This window comes from Trichechus manatus, unplaced genomic scaffold (genome assembly GCF_000243295.1).
Source record: "Trichechus manatus latirostris isolate Lorelei unplaced genomic scaffold, TriManLat1.0 scaffold00145, whole genome shotgun sequence".
Classification (NCBI taxonomy): Eukaryota; Metazoa; Chordata; class Mammalia; order Sirenia; family Trichechidae; genus Trichechus; species Trichechus manatus.
In genome coordinates, this window is record NW_004444081.1 from 5231914 (window position 1) to 5246128 (window position 14215).

At 45.3% G+C, this 14215-nt stretch overlaps 1 protein-coding gene across 3 annotated transcripts in view; it reads left to right on the forward strand.

The window, feature by feature from the left end:
* MGST3 (microsomal glutathione S-transferase 3) overlaps positions 1-10064 on the forward strand; it is a 33610-nt gene extending 23546 nt beyond the window's left edge. For all 3 annotated transcript variants that reach the window (XM_023740025.1, XM_023740023.1, XM_023740024.1), the window contains exons 2-6: positions 3948-4071; positions 5305-5378; positions 6893-6950; positions 8854-8926; positions 9822-10064. In XM_023740025.1, the coding sequence (XP_023595793.1) occupies positions 3955-4071; positions 5305-5378; positions 6893-6950; positions 8854-8926; positions 9822-9958 (459 nt within the window). In that variant the 5' untranslated portion in view covers positions 3948-3954 and the 3' untranslated portion in view covers positions 9959-10064. The remainder of the gene's footprint in view (positions 1-3947; positions 4072-5304; positions 5379-6892; positions 6951-8853; positions 8927-9821) is intronic.
* The last annotated feature ends 4151 nt before the right edge of the window (positions 10065-14215 follow it).

Here is a 14215-nt window from a genome sequence, read left to right on the forward strand (position 1 = left end):
ATTGGAGTGGAGAGATGAAAGACTATGAAATGGAGAAAAACAGAAAGGGGAGGAGGAAGAAAAGAAAAGAATGAATAAATAAGAATCAGAAAGGTTAAAGAACCGCAGAGTTCCCAGGGATCCCACCAGTGCAGCTATGAGGTCTGGGGAAGTCGCTCTCAGGGGTTGCAGTACAGCCTGGCTAGAAGGCGTAGAGGTATACAGTGCCAGGTATTCGGGGAACAGAAAGAAGAGGAAGATATAGAGAGGTGAGAATCTGAGCAATGAAGAAAGACAAAAAGGGTAAAAGAGGAAAAAGAAAAAACAAATTTAAAAAACAACAACAAAAAAAAAGGCCCCCAAAGAAACAGAAAAAAAAAAAAAAAAACAACGTAAAAAGAAATCCTCTCAGGGATCCCTCTGCATGTCTGTGGAAGCTGAAACGGAGTCTCCCTGCCACGCAGTTCGGCCTGGCCAGAAAGGGCTCCCAACTCAAGAAAAGGAAAAGAAAACAAACAATTCAAAACAAACAAACGAACAAAAGCCCCGGGATCCCACCAGCGCGGCAGCCCAAACTGGGAAGCAGCTCCACACTCAAACGGAGCTCCGCAGCCCCTCAGGAAGAAGCAAAGATGGCGCACCGAGCCAGGTACTTGAGCGAAGGGAGGGGGAGGTGGCGAGAGGCAAGTAAGAAGTCAGAAGAAGCAGAAAAAAAAAAAGCAACCCTAGCAGCCAACAGATGGCACTCAGAGAGCCAGCTAGTGCGGGCTGGTGTTTCTGGACAAGAGACTGTGTCCATGAGAGGCAGAGGGGGCTGAGTGTGGGTGAAGAAGGGTAGAAAGTGGGAAAGTGTATATGACAAATTACCGGAGCTCTACAGCCCCTCAGGAAGAAGCAAAGATGGTGCACGGAGCAAGGTACTTGAGCTAAAGGAGGGGGAGGTGGGGAGAGACAAGGAAGAAATAAAAAGAAGCGGAAAGAAAGCAACAGCAGCAGCCAACAAATGGCACTCAAAGAGCCACCTGTTTGGGTGTGTGGAATCCAAGCAGCCGCTGCTTCCTGATCAAGAGACTGTGGCCGTGGGAAGTAGAGGAGGCCAAGTCGGGGTGAAGAAGGGTGCAGGGTGGGAAAGCGTATATCACCAATTACTGGTTATTTTGTCTCCCGCTGGAAGCTCTGTGAGGCTGCTTTCTCGTACCCCGTTTGCTGGTCTCCAATAGGAGTCCAAGATGGAGGATCTGCGCTGCGTTAACTGGTAGGGGACCTCTGCATGAATCTCTCCTCGCTCTCCATTCTCCGTCAGTTTTCTCATTCCATTTGGTGCTTGGCTGAGTTCTTTATCTCTTCATTTAATGTTTTAGGGTTTCAGGATTGTTGTATTCTCTGTTCGGCTTAGTTTTTCAGATCTTTGCTGTGGAGGGACGGCATGGTGCTTCTGCCTAGAGTGCCATTTTGCCGGAACTCCTCAGTAGATACTTTTGAGGTAAAGAAAGGAAACTAAGATTGGTTAAGGGCATTCTCTGCTGTTCCAGGTGATGAACTTCTTAGTTGGGGGTCGTTCCCAAAAGCCACCTGGAGCTGCAGCTTGCTTCACTTATTCTACACGGGTCTGCTGAGCACCCATTCTGTGCTTGGAATGGAGGATGCCGGACAAGCATGGTCGCTTCCCACAGGAGCTTAGAGGTTTCTGTAATTGGCTGCTATCTCTTTTAGTGCCAGTCATACCCATGGGGAAGTACAGGTTGCTATAGACTTTTGAAGCAGGACTTCCCACCTGGTGGGAGTGGAGGTGGTGTCAGGGAGGGCGTCCAGAGACAGCTTTCAGGGCTTTGCTCCTGCACCCACACAGGTGTGTCCCCCGCTCCTGCAGACCTCCTCTCTTGCCGCTCCAGCACTCCCACTGTCCCCATGGCTGATTATGCAGTCCCTGCAAACCAAGGGCGTCAGCCCCAAATGGTATTTCTCAAACCTAAGGGAAACTTACTTCAAGAGAATTGAGTTGCTTTCCTGCCCCAAATTCTATACTGAGAGAGATGCCCCGATGCAGTGTCAGTTAAGCTCTAAATTTTCCAGGGAGACTGAAAAGGGGACTTTGGATCCAAATGAATCTGAATTTGAATCCCAGCTCGGACACTTTCTGTTTTAGACCTTGGGAACATCACTTAACCTCTGGGCATCACTTTGGAAAATAGGATTGTTCCCATCTGATTGGGTTGTGTGTAAGGATGACTAGAAACACTTTGCAGTAGGATGGCCCTCTTAGACTTACAGGCGAGATAAAGCCAGATGGACTTTTCAGGGATGGAAATAAAAAGACAGAAGGCAGAACACACACAGGAGCTGGCAACCTGGGGCTGCCTTGTACAAGTAGAGCGGTCAGTTAAGGATCTAGGGAGGCATTGTAGCTGTTTCCATATGTCCTGCCATGCTCCAACCCAGCTTACATCTGGATATTAACGTTCAGAGAGGTTGGCAGGACAGCACTAATTTCATCCTGAGAATTACTAGGGCTTCCTTTCGCCTGCCGGGGTTTATCTCCTCATGCCCAATCTGTTTCTTTCCTTTTCTCTTTTCCTTCTGGAGCAGGACAATAGCTGGAATCCTGAACATTAGAAAAAAGCTGTAATTAGCTTTTTCCCCAAATATTTTATTACAAAAATTTTCCAGCATTCACAAAAGTGGAAAAAATAGTATGGTGAACATCTGTATAGCCACCACCTGGATTCCACAGTTAACATTTTCCTATACTGGCCTACAGCTTCATTGATGGGTGCATTTCAAAGTAAATTGCAGACATCACAGCACTTCACGGGGCTGGTTTTGAAGTGATGATTTGATGGGCAGCGTGGGTTCCTGGGAGCCGCCTGAAGTTGTTTATCTTGGCGCACAGTCAGGCTTTAAAAGCACTTGATCCAGGCCTTGCCCTACCTGTGTGATGTCCCTGCTGCTGACCCAGCACGTGGCCCAGGACTGAAGAGGGGCGCAGGGTCCTGCCCACACAGTGCCCTGCATGCCAAAACACAGACACACACACACAGTGTAGAATCATTGTGTGTATGCTGTCACACACACACAGTGTAGAATCATTGTGTGTATGCTGTCACACACACAGTGTAGAATCATTGTGTGTACGCTGTCACACACAGTGTAGAATCATTGTGTGTATGCTGTCACACACGGTGTAGAATCATTGTGTGTATGCTGTCACGCAGTGTAGAATCATTGTGTGTATGGTGTCACACGCAGTGTAGAATCATTGTGTGTATGCTGTCACACACAGTGTAGAATCAGTGTGTATGCTGTCACACACAGTGTAGAATCATTGTGTATGCTGTCACACACAGTGTAGAATCATTGTGTATGCTGTCACACACACACACACAGTGTAGAATCATTGTATGCTGTCACACACAGTGTAGAATCGTGTGTATGCTGTCACACACACACAGTGTAAATCATTGTGTGTATGCTGCCACACACACACACACACACACACACACACACACACACATGCACGCACACAGTGTAGAATCATTGTGTGTATGCTGTTTTGTACCCTGCTTCTTATTTTTTGTTTGGTCATCTAATATATTCTTTACCACTTTGCCGTGTTAAACGTTTTTTCAAAAACCTGGTTTTTAGGGGCTGTATCATTGTATAGCAACAACTACTGCAACAGTATAGATAAATCTCATAAATACAGTGTTGATCAAAAGAACCCCGGTACAAAAGGTGATATGATCATGTACTCTGTGTATATATTGTGAATGAATAGTTGTTTAATTCTGTTTTGTGATATGCAGTAACATCTCCAACTAGCTCTGAGAATCCTCAGATTAACTCCTGTCTGCTTTTGGTCTGTGGATACGTTTGCTGGTAATAAAGCATTACGCTGTTTGAGGCCCCACGCAGCGCAGTGCCCGCCATGCCGGGGTTGGTGCCCTAACGTGATATTCTTTCTTACACAGAGCCAAGATGACTGTCCTCTCTAAGGAATATGGCTTCGTGCTTCTAACTGGTGCCGCCAGCTTCATAATGGTAACTCATCTAGCCATCAATGTCTCTAAGGCCCGCAAGAAGTACAAGGTGGAGGTGAGTGGGAGCACACGCCGCTGTTTTGTAGGCTTGTCTGGGGCCACCGGCTTGGAGGGAGAGCTGAGTAGCTAGTTCTCAGCCGTGGCAATTTAAGAACTGTACCTATAAGAAACTCTGTCCTTTTGTGGCAGAAAAGAGGCAAGAAATACAGGCCCTGCTGGGAGATAGTTCTGAGGTACCTCTGGGTGGGTTTGAACTGCCAGCCTTTTGGTTAGTAGTTAGCACTTAACCATTTGCACCACCCAGGGACTTCTATAGAAAGGCAAGGCATGCTGGAATCACAGCGGTGTTTTTTGGCTAGAGCTATTTGCTAGGAAGGGTGGTATTTTCTGAAGAGGGTTAAGTAGCAACATTGTTTCCTGGTGTATCACTCAGAAAGGGATTTCTTAAGCTGATTTTCCTGTTTTCCAACTACAGAAGAATACATGGTACTGAGGTTTGGCCTGGGCTTGGATGTGAGGCACAGGGAGGAGGTCTATCAATACTTCCTTTAGTTCTAGCTTCTCTAGAAGGGATAATTACTGAAGTTGTCCCTGGTGAGCAATTTTAATTGTCTATTTCTATTTAGCAACTTATAATTAGACTCCCTAACCTCTTTTAAAGTTTTCATAATGCAGTTTCCTTTTTTTTTTTTTTTTAATGGACACTTAGACATTTAAATTCTCACACATTCAATTTCTCTTCTCCCATTAATGGAAATCTTTACAAAGATGTATCTGATGACTCTTGGGATGGAGCTATTTCCCTGTGGGGTCTTTGTAATGCATCTAAACATCAGTGAACAGCCTTGAGTTTGGCCAAGCTGCCTCTGTTCCTTGCCCAGCTAACAGCAGAGACATGCATTCTTTACTCCACGACCACCAGTGACCACCACCACCAACTGCTGTCGAGTCGATTCTGACTCACAGTGTTTTTCGGAGTAAAACTGTGCTCCATGGAGTTTTCAATGGCTGATTTTTCAGAAATAGATCACCGGGCCTTTCTTCTTAAGTGCCTCTGGTGGACTTGAACCTCCAACCTTTCGGTTATAACGTTCTTATTTTACTGGATATTTAATAAGAACTGATCAAATCTTTTTCTGAGTATTGAGACCCTTGTCACTGTAAATATTTAAGCAGAAATTGAACTGATCATCTAGCAATGACACCATAGAAGATGCAGGTTGATTCTAACTCAACACTGAATGTTTCTCGACCATCTTAACTAACGATATGCACTTGGATTTAACAGTATCCTACCATGTACAGCACGGACCCAGAAAATGGGCACCTCTTCAACTGCATCCAGCGAGCCCACCAGAACACGTGAGTGCTGGCCCTGCTGGCTACCAAAGACATCTGCAGAGTGGGTGTTTCATGAGCACTGCATCCTGCCCAGCAGCTCAGCATCTGGGCTCTGTATTTGCTGAGTAACAGCAATATGACAGTCACAGGCACTTTGTTAAAACTGTAATAAGAAATTATGCACGTGAACAGATTTTAATTAAGCAAAAATGAGTTTTCAGAATGGTGGGATTTGGGGTAATCTTTTCAAAAATGTCTTTTAATGTTGCATTGCCCTTCGCTATTTGTAGCATGCCCTGTAAACTGCTGGGGAATCTCGTCGCCCTAGGGCATGTAGCGGTTTTGAGGTCTTTAAGGAAACCCACTCCGATTTGCTAAGACCATCCTCATCCGTTTAGTAGAGTCGAGGTCCCTTCACTCAGGCATTCTGAATTACCTCTAGTCACATGCAGAGCAAGATGTTGGATCATTGTGGCCTGGTCTTCACCCACCAATCAATGTTTATTTTACTCTTGAGTTCTAACTTGGCAAGTGAGAATGTAAAGGGCTCTTAGTTTTGTGTACCTACCACTGCTACCAATTGCCATCATGTCAATTCCAACTCATGGTGATCCCATGTGTGTCAGAGTAGAACTGTGCTCCATAGAGTGTTCAGTGGCTGATTTTTGGGAAGTAGATCTCCAGGCCTTTCTTCCAAGTTGCCTCTTGCTGGACTCAAACTTCCAGCCTTTCAGTTAGCAGCCAAGTGCATTAACAGTTTGTGCTCCTTAGTTCTACATAACAAAACCAAACCCATTGCCATTGAGTGGATTCCAACTCAGCGATCCTACAAGACATAGTATAACTACCCCACAGAGTTTCCAAGGCACTAATCTTTATGGAAGCAGACTGCCACATCTTTCTCCTGCTGAGCCAGTGGCATCACTAGGGGAGTGCAGACTGTACCCCCTGACACTGTGAGAGGGTGACACCAAAATGACCCCAGTGTCTGTGGTGGCAGCCCCCCCACCCCTTCACCTGCCAGTCAGGGTGTGTGTGGCCCAGCTGCAGCACCCGCCACTGGGTGGACAGAAGAGTCTCCACCTTGGCCAATGGGAGAAGGGAGGAGCTGCGGCGAGCCACAGGGGGATAGCGCTGTGCAGCAGGGTGCTCCGCCATGGGTGGAGCAGGGTGGGGCCGCTGTGGGGGGTGGTGGTGACACCATGAGTTACCACATTGGGTGACACCAACCTAGTGACGCCACTGCACAGAGCAGCTGGAGGTTCAAACCCGTTAGCAGCCCAGAGCTTATCACTGAGCCACTAGTGCTCCTCTTCTACATATACCAAAAAAAAAAAACCAAACTCGTTGCCGTTGAGTCGACTGACTCATAGCAACCCTACAGGACAGAACAGAACTGCCTCATAGGGTTTCCAAGGAGCACCTGGTGGATTCAAATTGCTAACCTTTTAGTTAGCAGCTGAACTCTTAACCACTGCCTTAGGCATACTTAAATGGGGCATTTTTTTAAAAAAGTTTCTTTCTGTCTATTCCAGGTTGGAAGTGTATCCTTCCTTCTTATTTTTTCTAGCTGTTGGAGGTGTTTACCACCCGGTAAGTTTTCCCACTGAGTTTTCATCTATTTGACTTCAGTTCATTGAGCTACTGTCAGGGAGGAAGGAAGGAAATGAACATTAAGGACCATTTTTAATGTCTAGGTACCACATATTCAACAGGATTTCATTCAGTTTCTTCTTACAAAGTTCTCTAAAGTAGGTAAAATGTTCTCATTTTCACAGGTAAAGAAAGCCTCTTGGATATTCTGTAACTTTCACGAGGTCAGATAGCTTTAGAGTAGAAAATCTGTATTTAAATTCAGGGCTGTCTGATCCCAGGAAGTTCATGTCTGTAAGAGTTTTCATTTGCCACATGCATTCATTCGTGCGGCAAGCATTCACTGATCACCTGGGTTTACAGCAGTGAACACAACAAAGACACCTGGTCACGTGGAACCTGCCTTTTAGTTAGGGGACATGGGCAAACAACCGCATAAACAAATTATGTAGAATGTTTAAAAAAAAAAAAAAAAAAAACCCTTTGGTGTCAGTTACAACTCATAGTGACCCTATAGGGTTTCCAAGGCTGTAAATCTTTACGGAAGCAGCCTCCACATCTTTCTCCCGTGATGTAGTATGTTAGATGGCGGTAAGTGCCACGGAGGAAAACAGAGCAGGGAAGAGGGACTAGGGAGCACTGGGGGGGGGGGGGACAGTTTTAAATACAGTGGCTAGGAAGGGCCTTGCTGAGAAGGTGGCAATTAAGCAAAACTTAAAGGTAAGGAAGCAGGTGCTGCAGGTTTCTGCAGACGTTTTCTAGGCGGAAGAGCAAAGACAAAGGCCCTGAGGCAGGAGCTTGCCTGGCCTGTTTGGCCAACAGTGGAAAGGCCAGCTGGGCCTCAGTGGAGTGAGGGGGCAGAGAGCAGGAGATGAGGGCATCACCTAAATCGAAGTTAGGCATCATCTGGTGTCCACCCCACCCCGTCGGTCCCCCTTCCCCAGATCATGTTTCTCCTGCTTAGTTCTTAAAACTACTCTAAAAATGACTCTGAGGACAAGTACCTAACCATCATTCCTAGGGGGACAGTAATTATGCAGCGTTATAGTAAGGAACGGCCTGGCAGAGACTATAGAGTTTGTCAATAATGACTTAAAGGACTGGGGTTTTTAGTTATTTTGTACTCCTACTGATACTTAACTTTACCCAAAATCAACTAAACAGACAAAAATCCTTAAATAGTAACTTTACCACCGATACCACTACTAAATTGGAAAGGCCCTTGGGGAAGGTGATGCATCATCTTTCACGTTCTCACACACCCTCTTACTCCTTTCGACAAAATGGGTAACCCAAGATGGTGCCCAAATGGGAGGTTTCTTCATTGCGTAAGTTTCTGCTCCCTCTTCTCAAGGGTGCTGGGAACAGGGAGCCTTCTGCCCAGTCTGCACAGCCGAGGTTCACAGGATGATACACTCCCAGTCTTTTCTAGGGGGACCCACACCTGTGTGCAGGCTACAGCAAGCTGCTTAGAGCCCTTTCCAGGGCAGCTTCACTGGAGATAATGCAACAGACAGCAGCTGGGGTGGCAGTACATCTCATGTTTGGGTTCCCCCTGGTCTTGACTGTTGGTCAGTTTCCTTCTCGGCTTCCCATAGGCCCCAGGCTGGCCTCTCCTCTTGGGCAGTAGTGCTTTGTGTTGCCCAGGACAAGTCAGGGTTCCTTCCATCCCACCCTCTAGAAGACCAGTCCTCTGTTCCCAGGCCCGTGAAGAATTGCAGATCTTTGATTTTCCTGACTAGAACAGATAACTTAATTGGACCTTAACTTTGGCAGGGAGTATTTTACCGTATCCATGAAATTAATTAACTTTTGGCTAAAACATTGTGTAATCAACTGTAGGTGTTAGTAAAGGTTTCCTTGTTTCTTGAATGCAGATACTAACATAGTCCTTTTATTTTAGCGTATAGTTTCTGGTTTGGGCTTGGCTTGGATTGTTGGACGAGTTCTTTATGCTTATGGCTATTACACAGGAGGTAAGTACATAGTGACAGCTACCAAGAAAACACATTTAAAATCTTACACTACCGTATTTTTCTTTTTAGCAGGGCTTTGAGGAAGGGGTAAAATAGCTTGATATTTAGGTGAAAGGTCTATTATTTTCTTTCTTTTATTAACCTTTGAATAGAACAAAAATAATTTTTATTGAGCATTTTCTATGTGACAATTGCTGTTCTAAAAACTTTGCATATGCTATTCTTACATTTCTATGATATAGATAGTATTATCCCATTTTATAGATGAGGAAACTGGGGCTTAGAAAGATTAGGGCTCAAGGTCACAGAGCCACTTAATATAAACTAGTAGGCAAGCATTTCAACCCAGGCAGTCTGACTCCAGAGCCGTTGCTCCTAACCACTGTGTTGTTGTTAGTGGCCCTGGAGTCAATTCTGACTCATGGCGACCCCATGTGTGCAGAATAGAACTGCTCCATAGGATTTTCAAGGCTGTGACCCTTTGGAAGCAGATGTCCAGGCCTGTCTTCCCAGGAGCCTCTGAGTGGGTTTAGACTGCCAACTTGCTAGTACTTGAGCGCTTAACTGTTTGCGCCTCCGAGACACTTACCTAACGACTATTAAGTGGCATGTTCACCAGAGAGAAGGCGGAACTCTTTTTTTAGCTATATATTCTTCATCGAAGAAGAGGTAAACACTCCCTTCTGAAGGGTCCCAGAACAGAGTTGCTCTAATTATTATCCCCTAATTGTCTAAGGACCAGCAGTACTATTGGGCAAATTACTTTGCATGCAGTACCTGACACATGGACAGCTTTACGTTAGAGTTGACTAACCAGTTAAGGCTGGGCTTGAGTATTGAAGGCATCATCATTCTAGAGCATCTCCGGTGACTTCTGCTCTTTCTGCTTTTTCAGAACCACGCAAGCGGAATCGAGGAGGCGTGTCGTTCATTGCCCTCATTGCCTTGATGGGCACAACTGTGTGTTCTGCTTTCCAGCATCTCGGCTGGGTTAAAACTGGCTTGGGCAGTGGGTCCCAACACTGCCATTAAAGAATTATAGGGGTTTAAAAACTCTCATTTGTTTTGAATGACTTAATTTCCAATTTTGTTTTTCTAAATAGAATAAAACCTATCTGGTGTCATCCTCATACCTAAACCTCCTGACTATATAACTTCTTTTTTATTTATTTTTTTGAGTCTCTACCTAAACATGAGCGGCCTGTCCCTACTACACGAGCAAGAAGACACCCATGTTGAGTACTCCTCACCCTGCTGGGTATGTGAAGGTGGGAAAAAGTCTTATGTGTGGTAGTTACGTTCACACTTATGCCACAATGGTAAGAAACGGGGGTTCAGAGAAGGAAAATCTTTTAGTTACAGTTAGGGGATAAAATTATCATTTGCTACTAATACGTAGGATAACAGGAGTTTTTTAAATCTCTGTAGACGAAAGCAATAGGCTAAATTTAAGATGAAACTTGGAGATGAAGGTAACTTCTCCCTTTGGACACAAGGACCCAGTCACAGGGAAGTCACAAATAGGGAAGGATTGCTTACGACAAACATGAGAGACTTGGAGAACAACGCAAGTTGGCACGTGAGATAGCGGCTCCAAAAGCTAATGTGGCCGTAACTGTGTTAACAGAAGTACAGTGTCTAGACCTAGGTGGTCCAGTACAGTAGTCATTAGCTACATGTGGCTATTTAATTTTAAATTAACAAAATTTAAATAAATCAATTCTTCATTCACACAGTGACCACATTTGAAGTGCTCAGTAGCCTGTAAGGATTACCATACCGTATCTGTTGCCGTCAAGTCAATTCCGACTCATAGTGACCCTAAAGAACAGAGTAGAACTGCCCCATAGGGTTTCCAAGGAGCGCCTGGTGGATTCAAACTGTTGACCTTTTGGTTAGCAGTCATAGCTTTTAACTGCTACACCACCAGGGTTTCCAAACCAAAACCCATTGCCATAGAGTCGAGTACAGAGCAGAACTGCGTAGGGTTTCCAAGGAGCAGCTAGTGGATTTGAACTCTCAACTTTTTGATTAGCGGCCAAGCTCTTAAGCACAACACCAACAGGGCAAATGCCTCTGTAAGGGGATTACAGATGGCATTGACCCCACGTCTGACTGTAAAATCCAGGCTTTTCCCATCTTGCCACTCTACGGCTTAAGAGAGATGAGGCATTTACAGACAGGTGCTGTGCTCTGCCCCGAAGAGGGGGGACCCTGGCCAGATGACCACCTGGAGCTCTCGGGCATCTAATGAGACAGACAGACTAGATCAGTGTACACTCCAGTGTGTGTCCACGAGCAATTTCCCTACTGTAGGGCAAAATACAAAAAATGACTTTTCCATAAAGCACTAACTGAAACTTTTGACATTAAAATGCCCTTTTACAAAATAATGGTGATGATGGTGGTTTTGTGTGTGTGGGGGGGGGAGGGGGTGTTTGTTTTTTTTGGTCCTGACTTGAAAAAATAATTAAAAATTGTAATCAGCTCATTTTTTAGTTAGTTTTGTGGTGGGGTTTTGGTTAGGTTTTCTGCATATAAGAAATGCACATAAAGGGAACGGAGAGCTCGTTAGGGTTTCCTTTCTCATTGTACAGATCACAGGCGTCAGGGAAGACTTGGAGATGGTTGTTCACCTTTAAGTCTTAACAGGATACACTTTTCAAAGTGATATGATCAGTCTTTGTCATTTTGCTTTTACAGAATGGGCTCAGATCAAGTCTTACAAGGAACCCCAATACATACAGAGTTCTGTGGTTGAAGGGGGGACCCAGAATTCTGCCTTTTCAATTTCCTGGTTCTCCCACTTACAGCACCTCCAGGGAACCCTAGAGCTTGGCAGAATGCAGTTTGTAAGCCGCTGCTACAGAGAATAAGCCTGTCTGACGAGCTACAGTTTGTTAACTTCCTTTGTCTAGTAGAGCAAGTACTGACACAAGTACTTCCACCATGAACTGCTAATTCACTGGCATTTCAAACAGTCAGTTGATCTCCACAGGGAAACACCTTCTAAATTGTTATAGATTTATTGATACTATACATGTCCCCACCTGCAGGCAGCTGTGTGCCCTTGGGCAAGTTTATTAACCCCCTTACCCCTCAGTCTGCCCAGCTGTAAACTGAGGATAGTGATGATACTTACCTATAACGTTCTTGAGGATCAAGTGAGATGATGCATGTGCAGTGCCTAGCATGGTGCTTCCGAGGCCATGGCAAAGGCTGGGCTCAGGGTCCAGCACAAGGTGTGGTAGCACTGGAGTCGCCTGCTGGTGTAACTTCAGAAGCACCACTTGATCAAGTCAGCAACCAGGTTACCTTCTTTGCTGTAAGGAACCCAGAGGTGGCCCTGCTCCCCTTTTCATCCTGAACAGCACTTGCCTCCAAGGATTCTCTCTCAGCTCTACTGGAAACCGAGCAGTCTCAGTTCCTTACCCCTTAAGCAGCACTGTCCAACAGAACTTTCTGCCATGATACAAATGCTCTACATCTGCACTGTCCAATACAGTAACCACTGCCCATGTGTAGCTATTTAGTACTTGAAATGTGGCTAAAGTGACGAAGGAGCTAAATTTTTTATTTAAACAGCCACACGTGGCTAGTGGCTACTGTATTTGGCTAGCACAGCTCTAAAGCAGTGGTTCTCAACCGTGGCTGCCCATTAAATTCACCTGGGGAGCTTTTAAGACTCCAGGTAACTAGGCCATACCACAGAGGAATGGAATTAAAATCTCAGTATCTTCAAAGCCCGGTACAGGCAGTCCCCCAGGTTACGAACAAGATCCGTTCCTGTGTCTTTAAGTCAAATTATGTAGGTAAGTTGAAACAGGTGCATACAGTTCTTATTTAGCCTTATTTTAGTGCAAGAAAAGGCTCAAAGCCTTTTCAATGATTTAAAAGATAAACATGCAACAAGTGGAGGTGACTGTGATGAGGAATTTGTGAGTTGGAGCTGGTTCAAACAGTTCAAAGTGAGGGCAAATTTACCTAACATTAAAGGGCAAGTATGAGTTTTAAGTCGGATGTTCATAACCTAGGGACTGCCTGTAATTCTAATGTGCAGCCAGAGCTAAGAATCATTGCTCTAAAGCCGCGCTTGGTAAACTACCGTGCAGGTGAATTACCTGCAGATCCAGTTAAAATGCAGATTCTGATTCATAGGTCGTGGTGGGGCCTGAGATTCTCACTAGTGGAAGCTGTTGGTCCCGGGGCTGCACTTTGCCCTTGTAACCCATCCATTTATTCAAACATTGCATACTTACTATGGGTCCAGTGACTCGACAGTTACAGCCTTTAGCATTTACATTCTCGTTGGGGAAGACAAGCATGTAAACAACCTCAGACAGCGATAACTGCTTTGAAGTGAAGAAAGCGGGGAGTGGGGTAAGGCGCGTGTGGCTACTTTAGCTTTGTTGTTAGTAGCCGTCGAGTCAGTTCTGACTCAAGGCAACCCCAAGTGTGCACACTAGAACTGCGCTCCACAGGGTTTTCAAGGCTGTGACCGTTAGGAAGCAGATCACCAAGCCTGTCTCCCGACGTGCCTCTGGGTAGGTTGGAATTGCCAACCTTTTGGGTTAGCAGTCAAGTGCTTAACCATCTGTACCACCCAGGGACTCCGCTTTAGCTTTAAGGAGGTGAATTTTTAGCTTTTGGCTTTAAGGAGCCTACGAGGTGAAGATCCGGGGGGATCACGCTCTGAGAGGAAGAGGGACAGCAAGCACTAAGGTCTCTGAGGCAAGAACAAGCTGGCAGAGTAACGAACAGGGAGAGTGGTGCAAGATGGGATCGCAGCACGCTGATGGCCAGGTGAGTTTAGATTTTGTTCTACCTGCTACTAAAAGCCAGAGTAGGGTTTAAAGCAAGAGCATGATGTAATCTTATTTATATTAAAAGATCACTCACTGCTGATTTTCTTATAGTTTTCACAGCATCAGTGAGAAACTGTTAGGTCTTCTCCTTTCTCCCCTTTGTGATGTTTTCCCCCTCAAACCCTGAAAAGACTAAGATGGGTCTTCAGGTGTTAAGAAAAACCAAAGACTCACTTTTATAGCAGAGGAAAGCCAAACTCAGACCTTTGCATTTCAGAGGAGCTATGGGTTTCGGTGGAGACTGGTGGAGACTGTAATGTAAAACACGGAGGGCCTCAGGATCCTCCCATTCCTATGGAAGTCTTGGGTGGATGGTTTCAGTAAACTTTACCTTCCATCCTGCCAGATTCTTGCCCTTCCAAGGTTTCTCAGGCAGCAACAGGATCTTTGTGGCAAGAAATAAAGCAACAGCAGAGAATAAAGA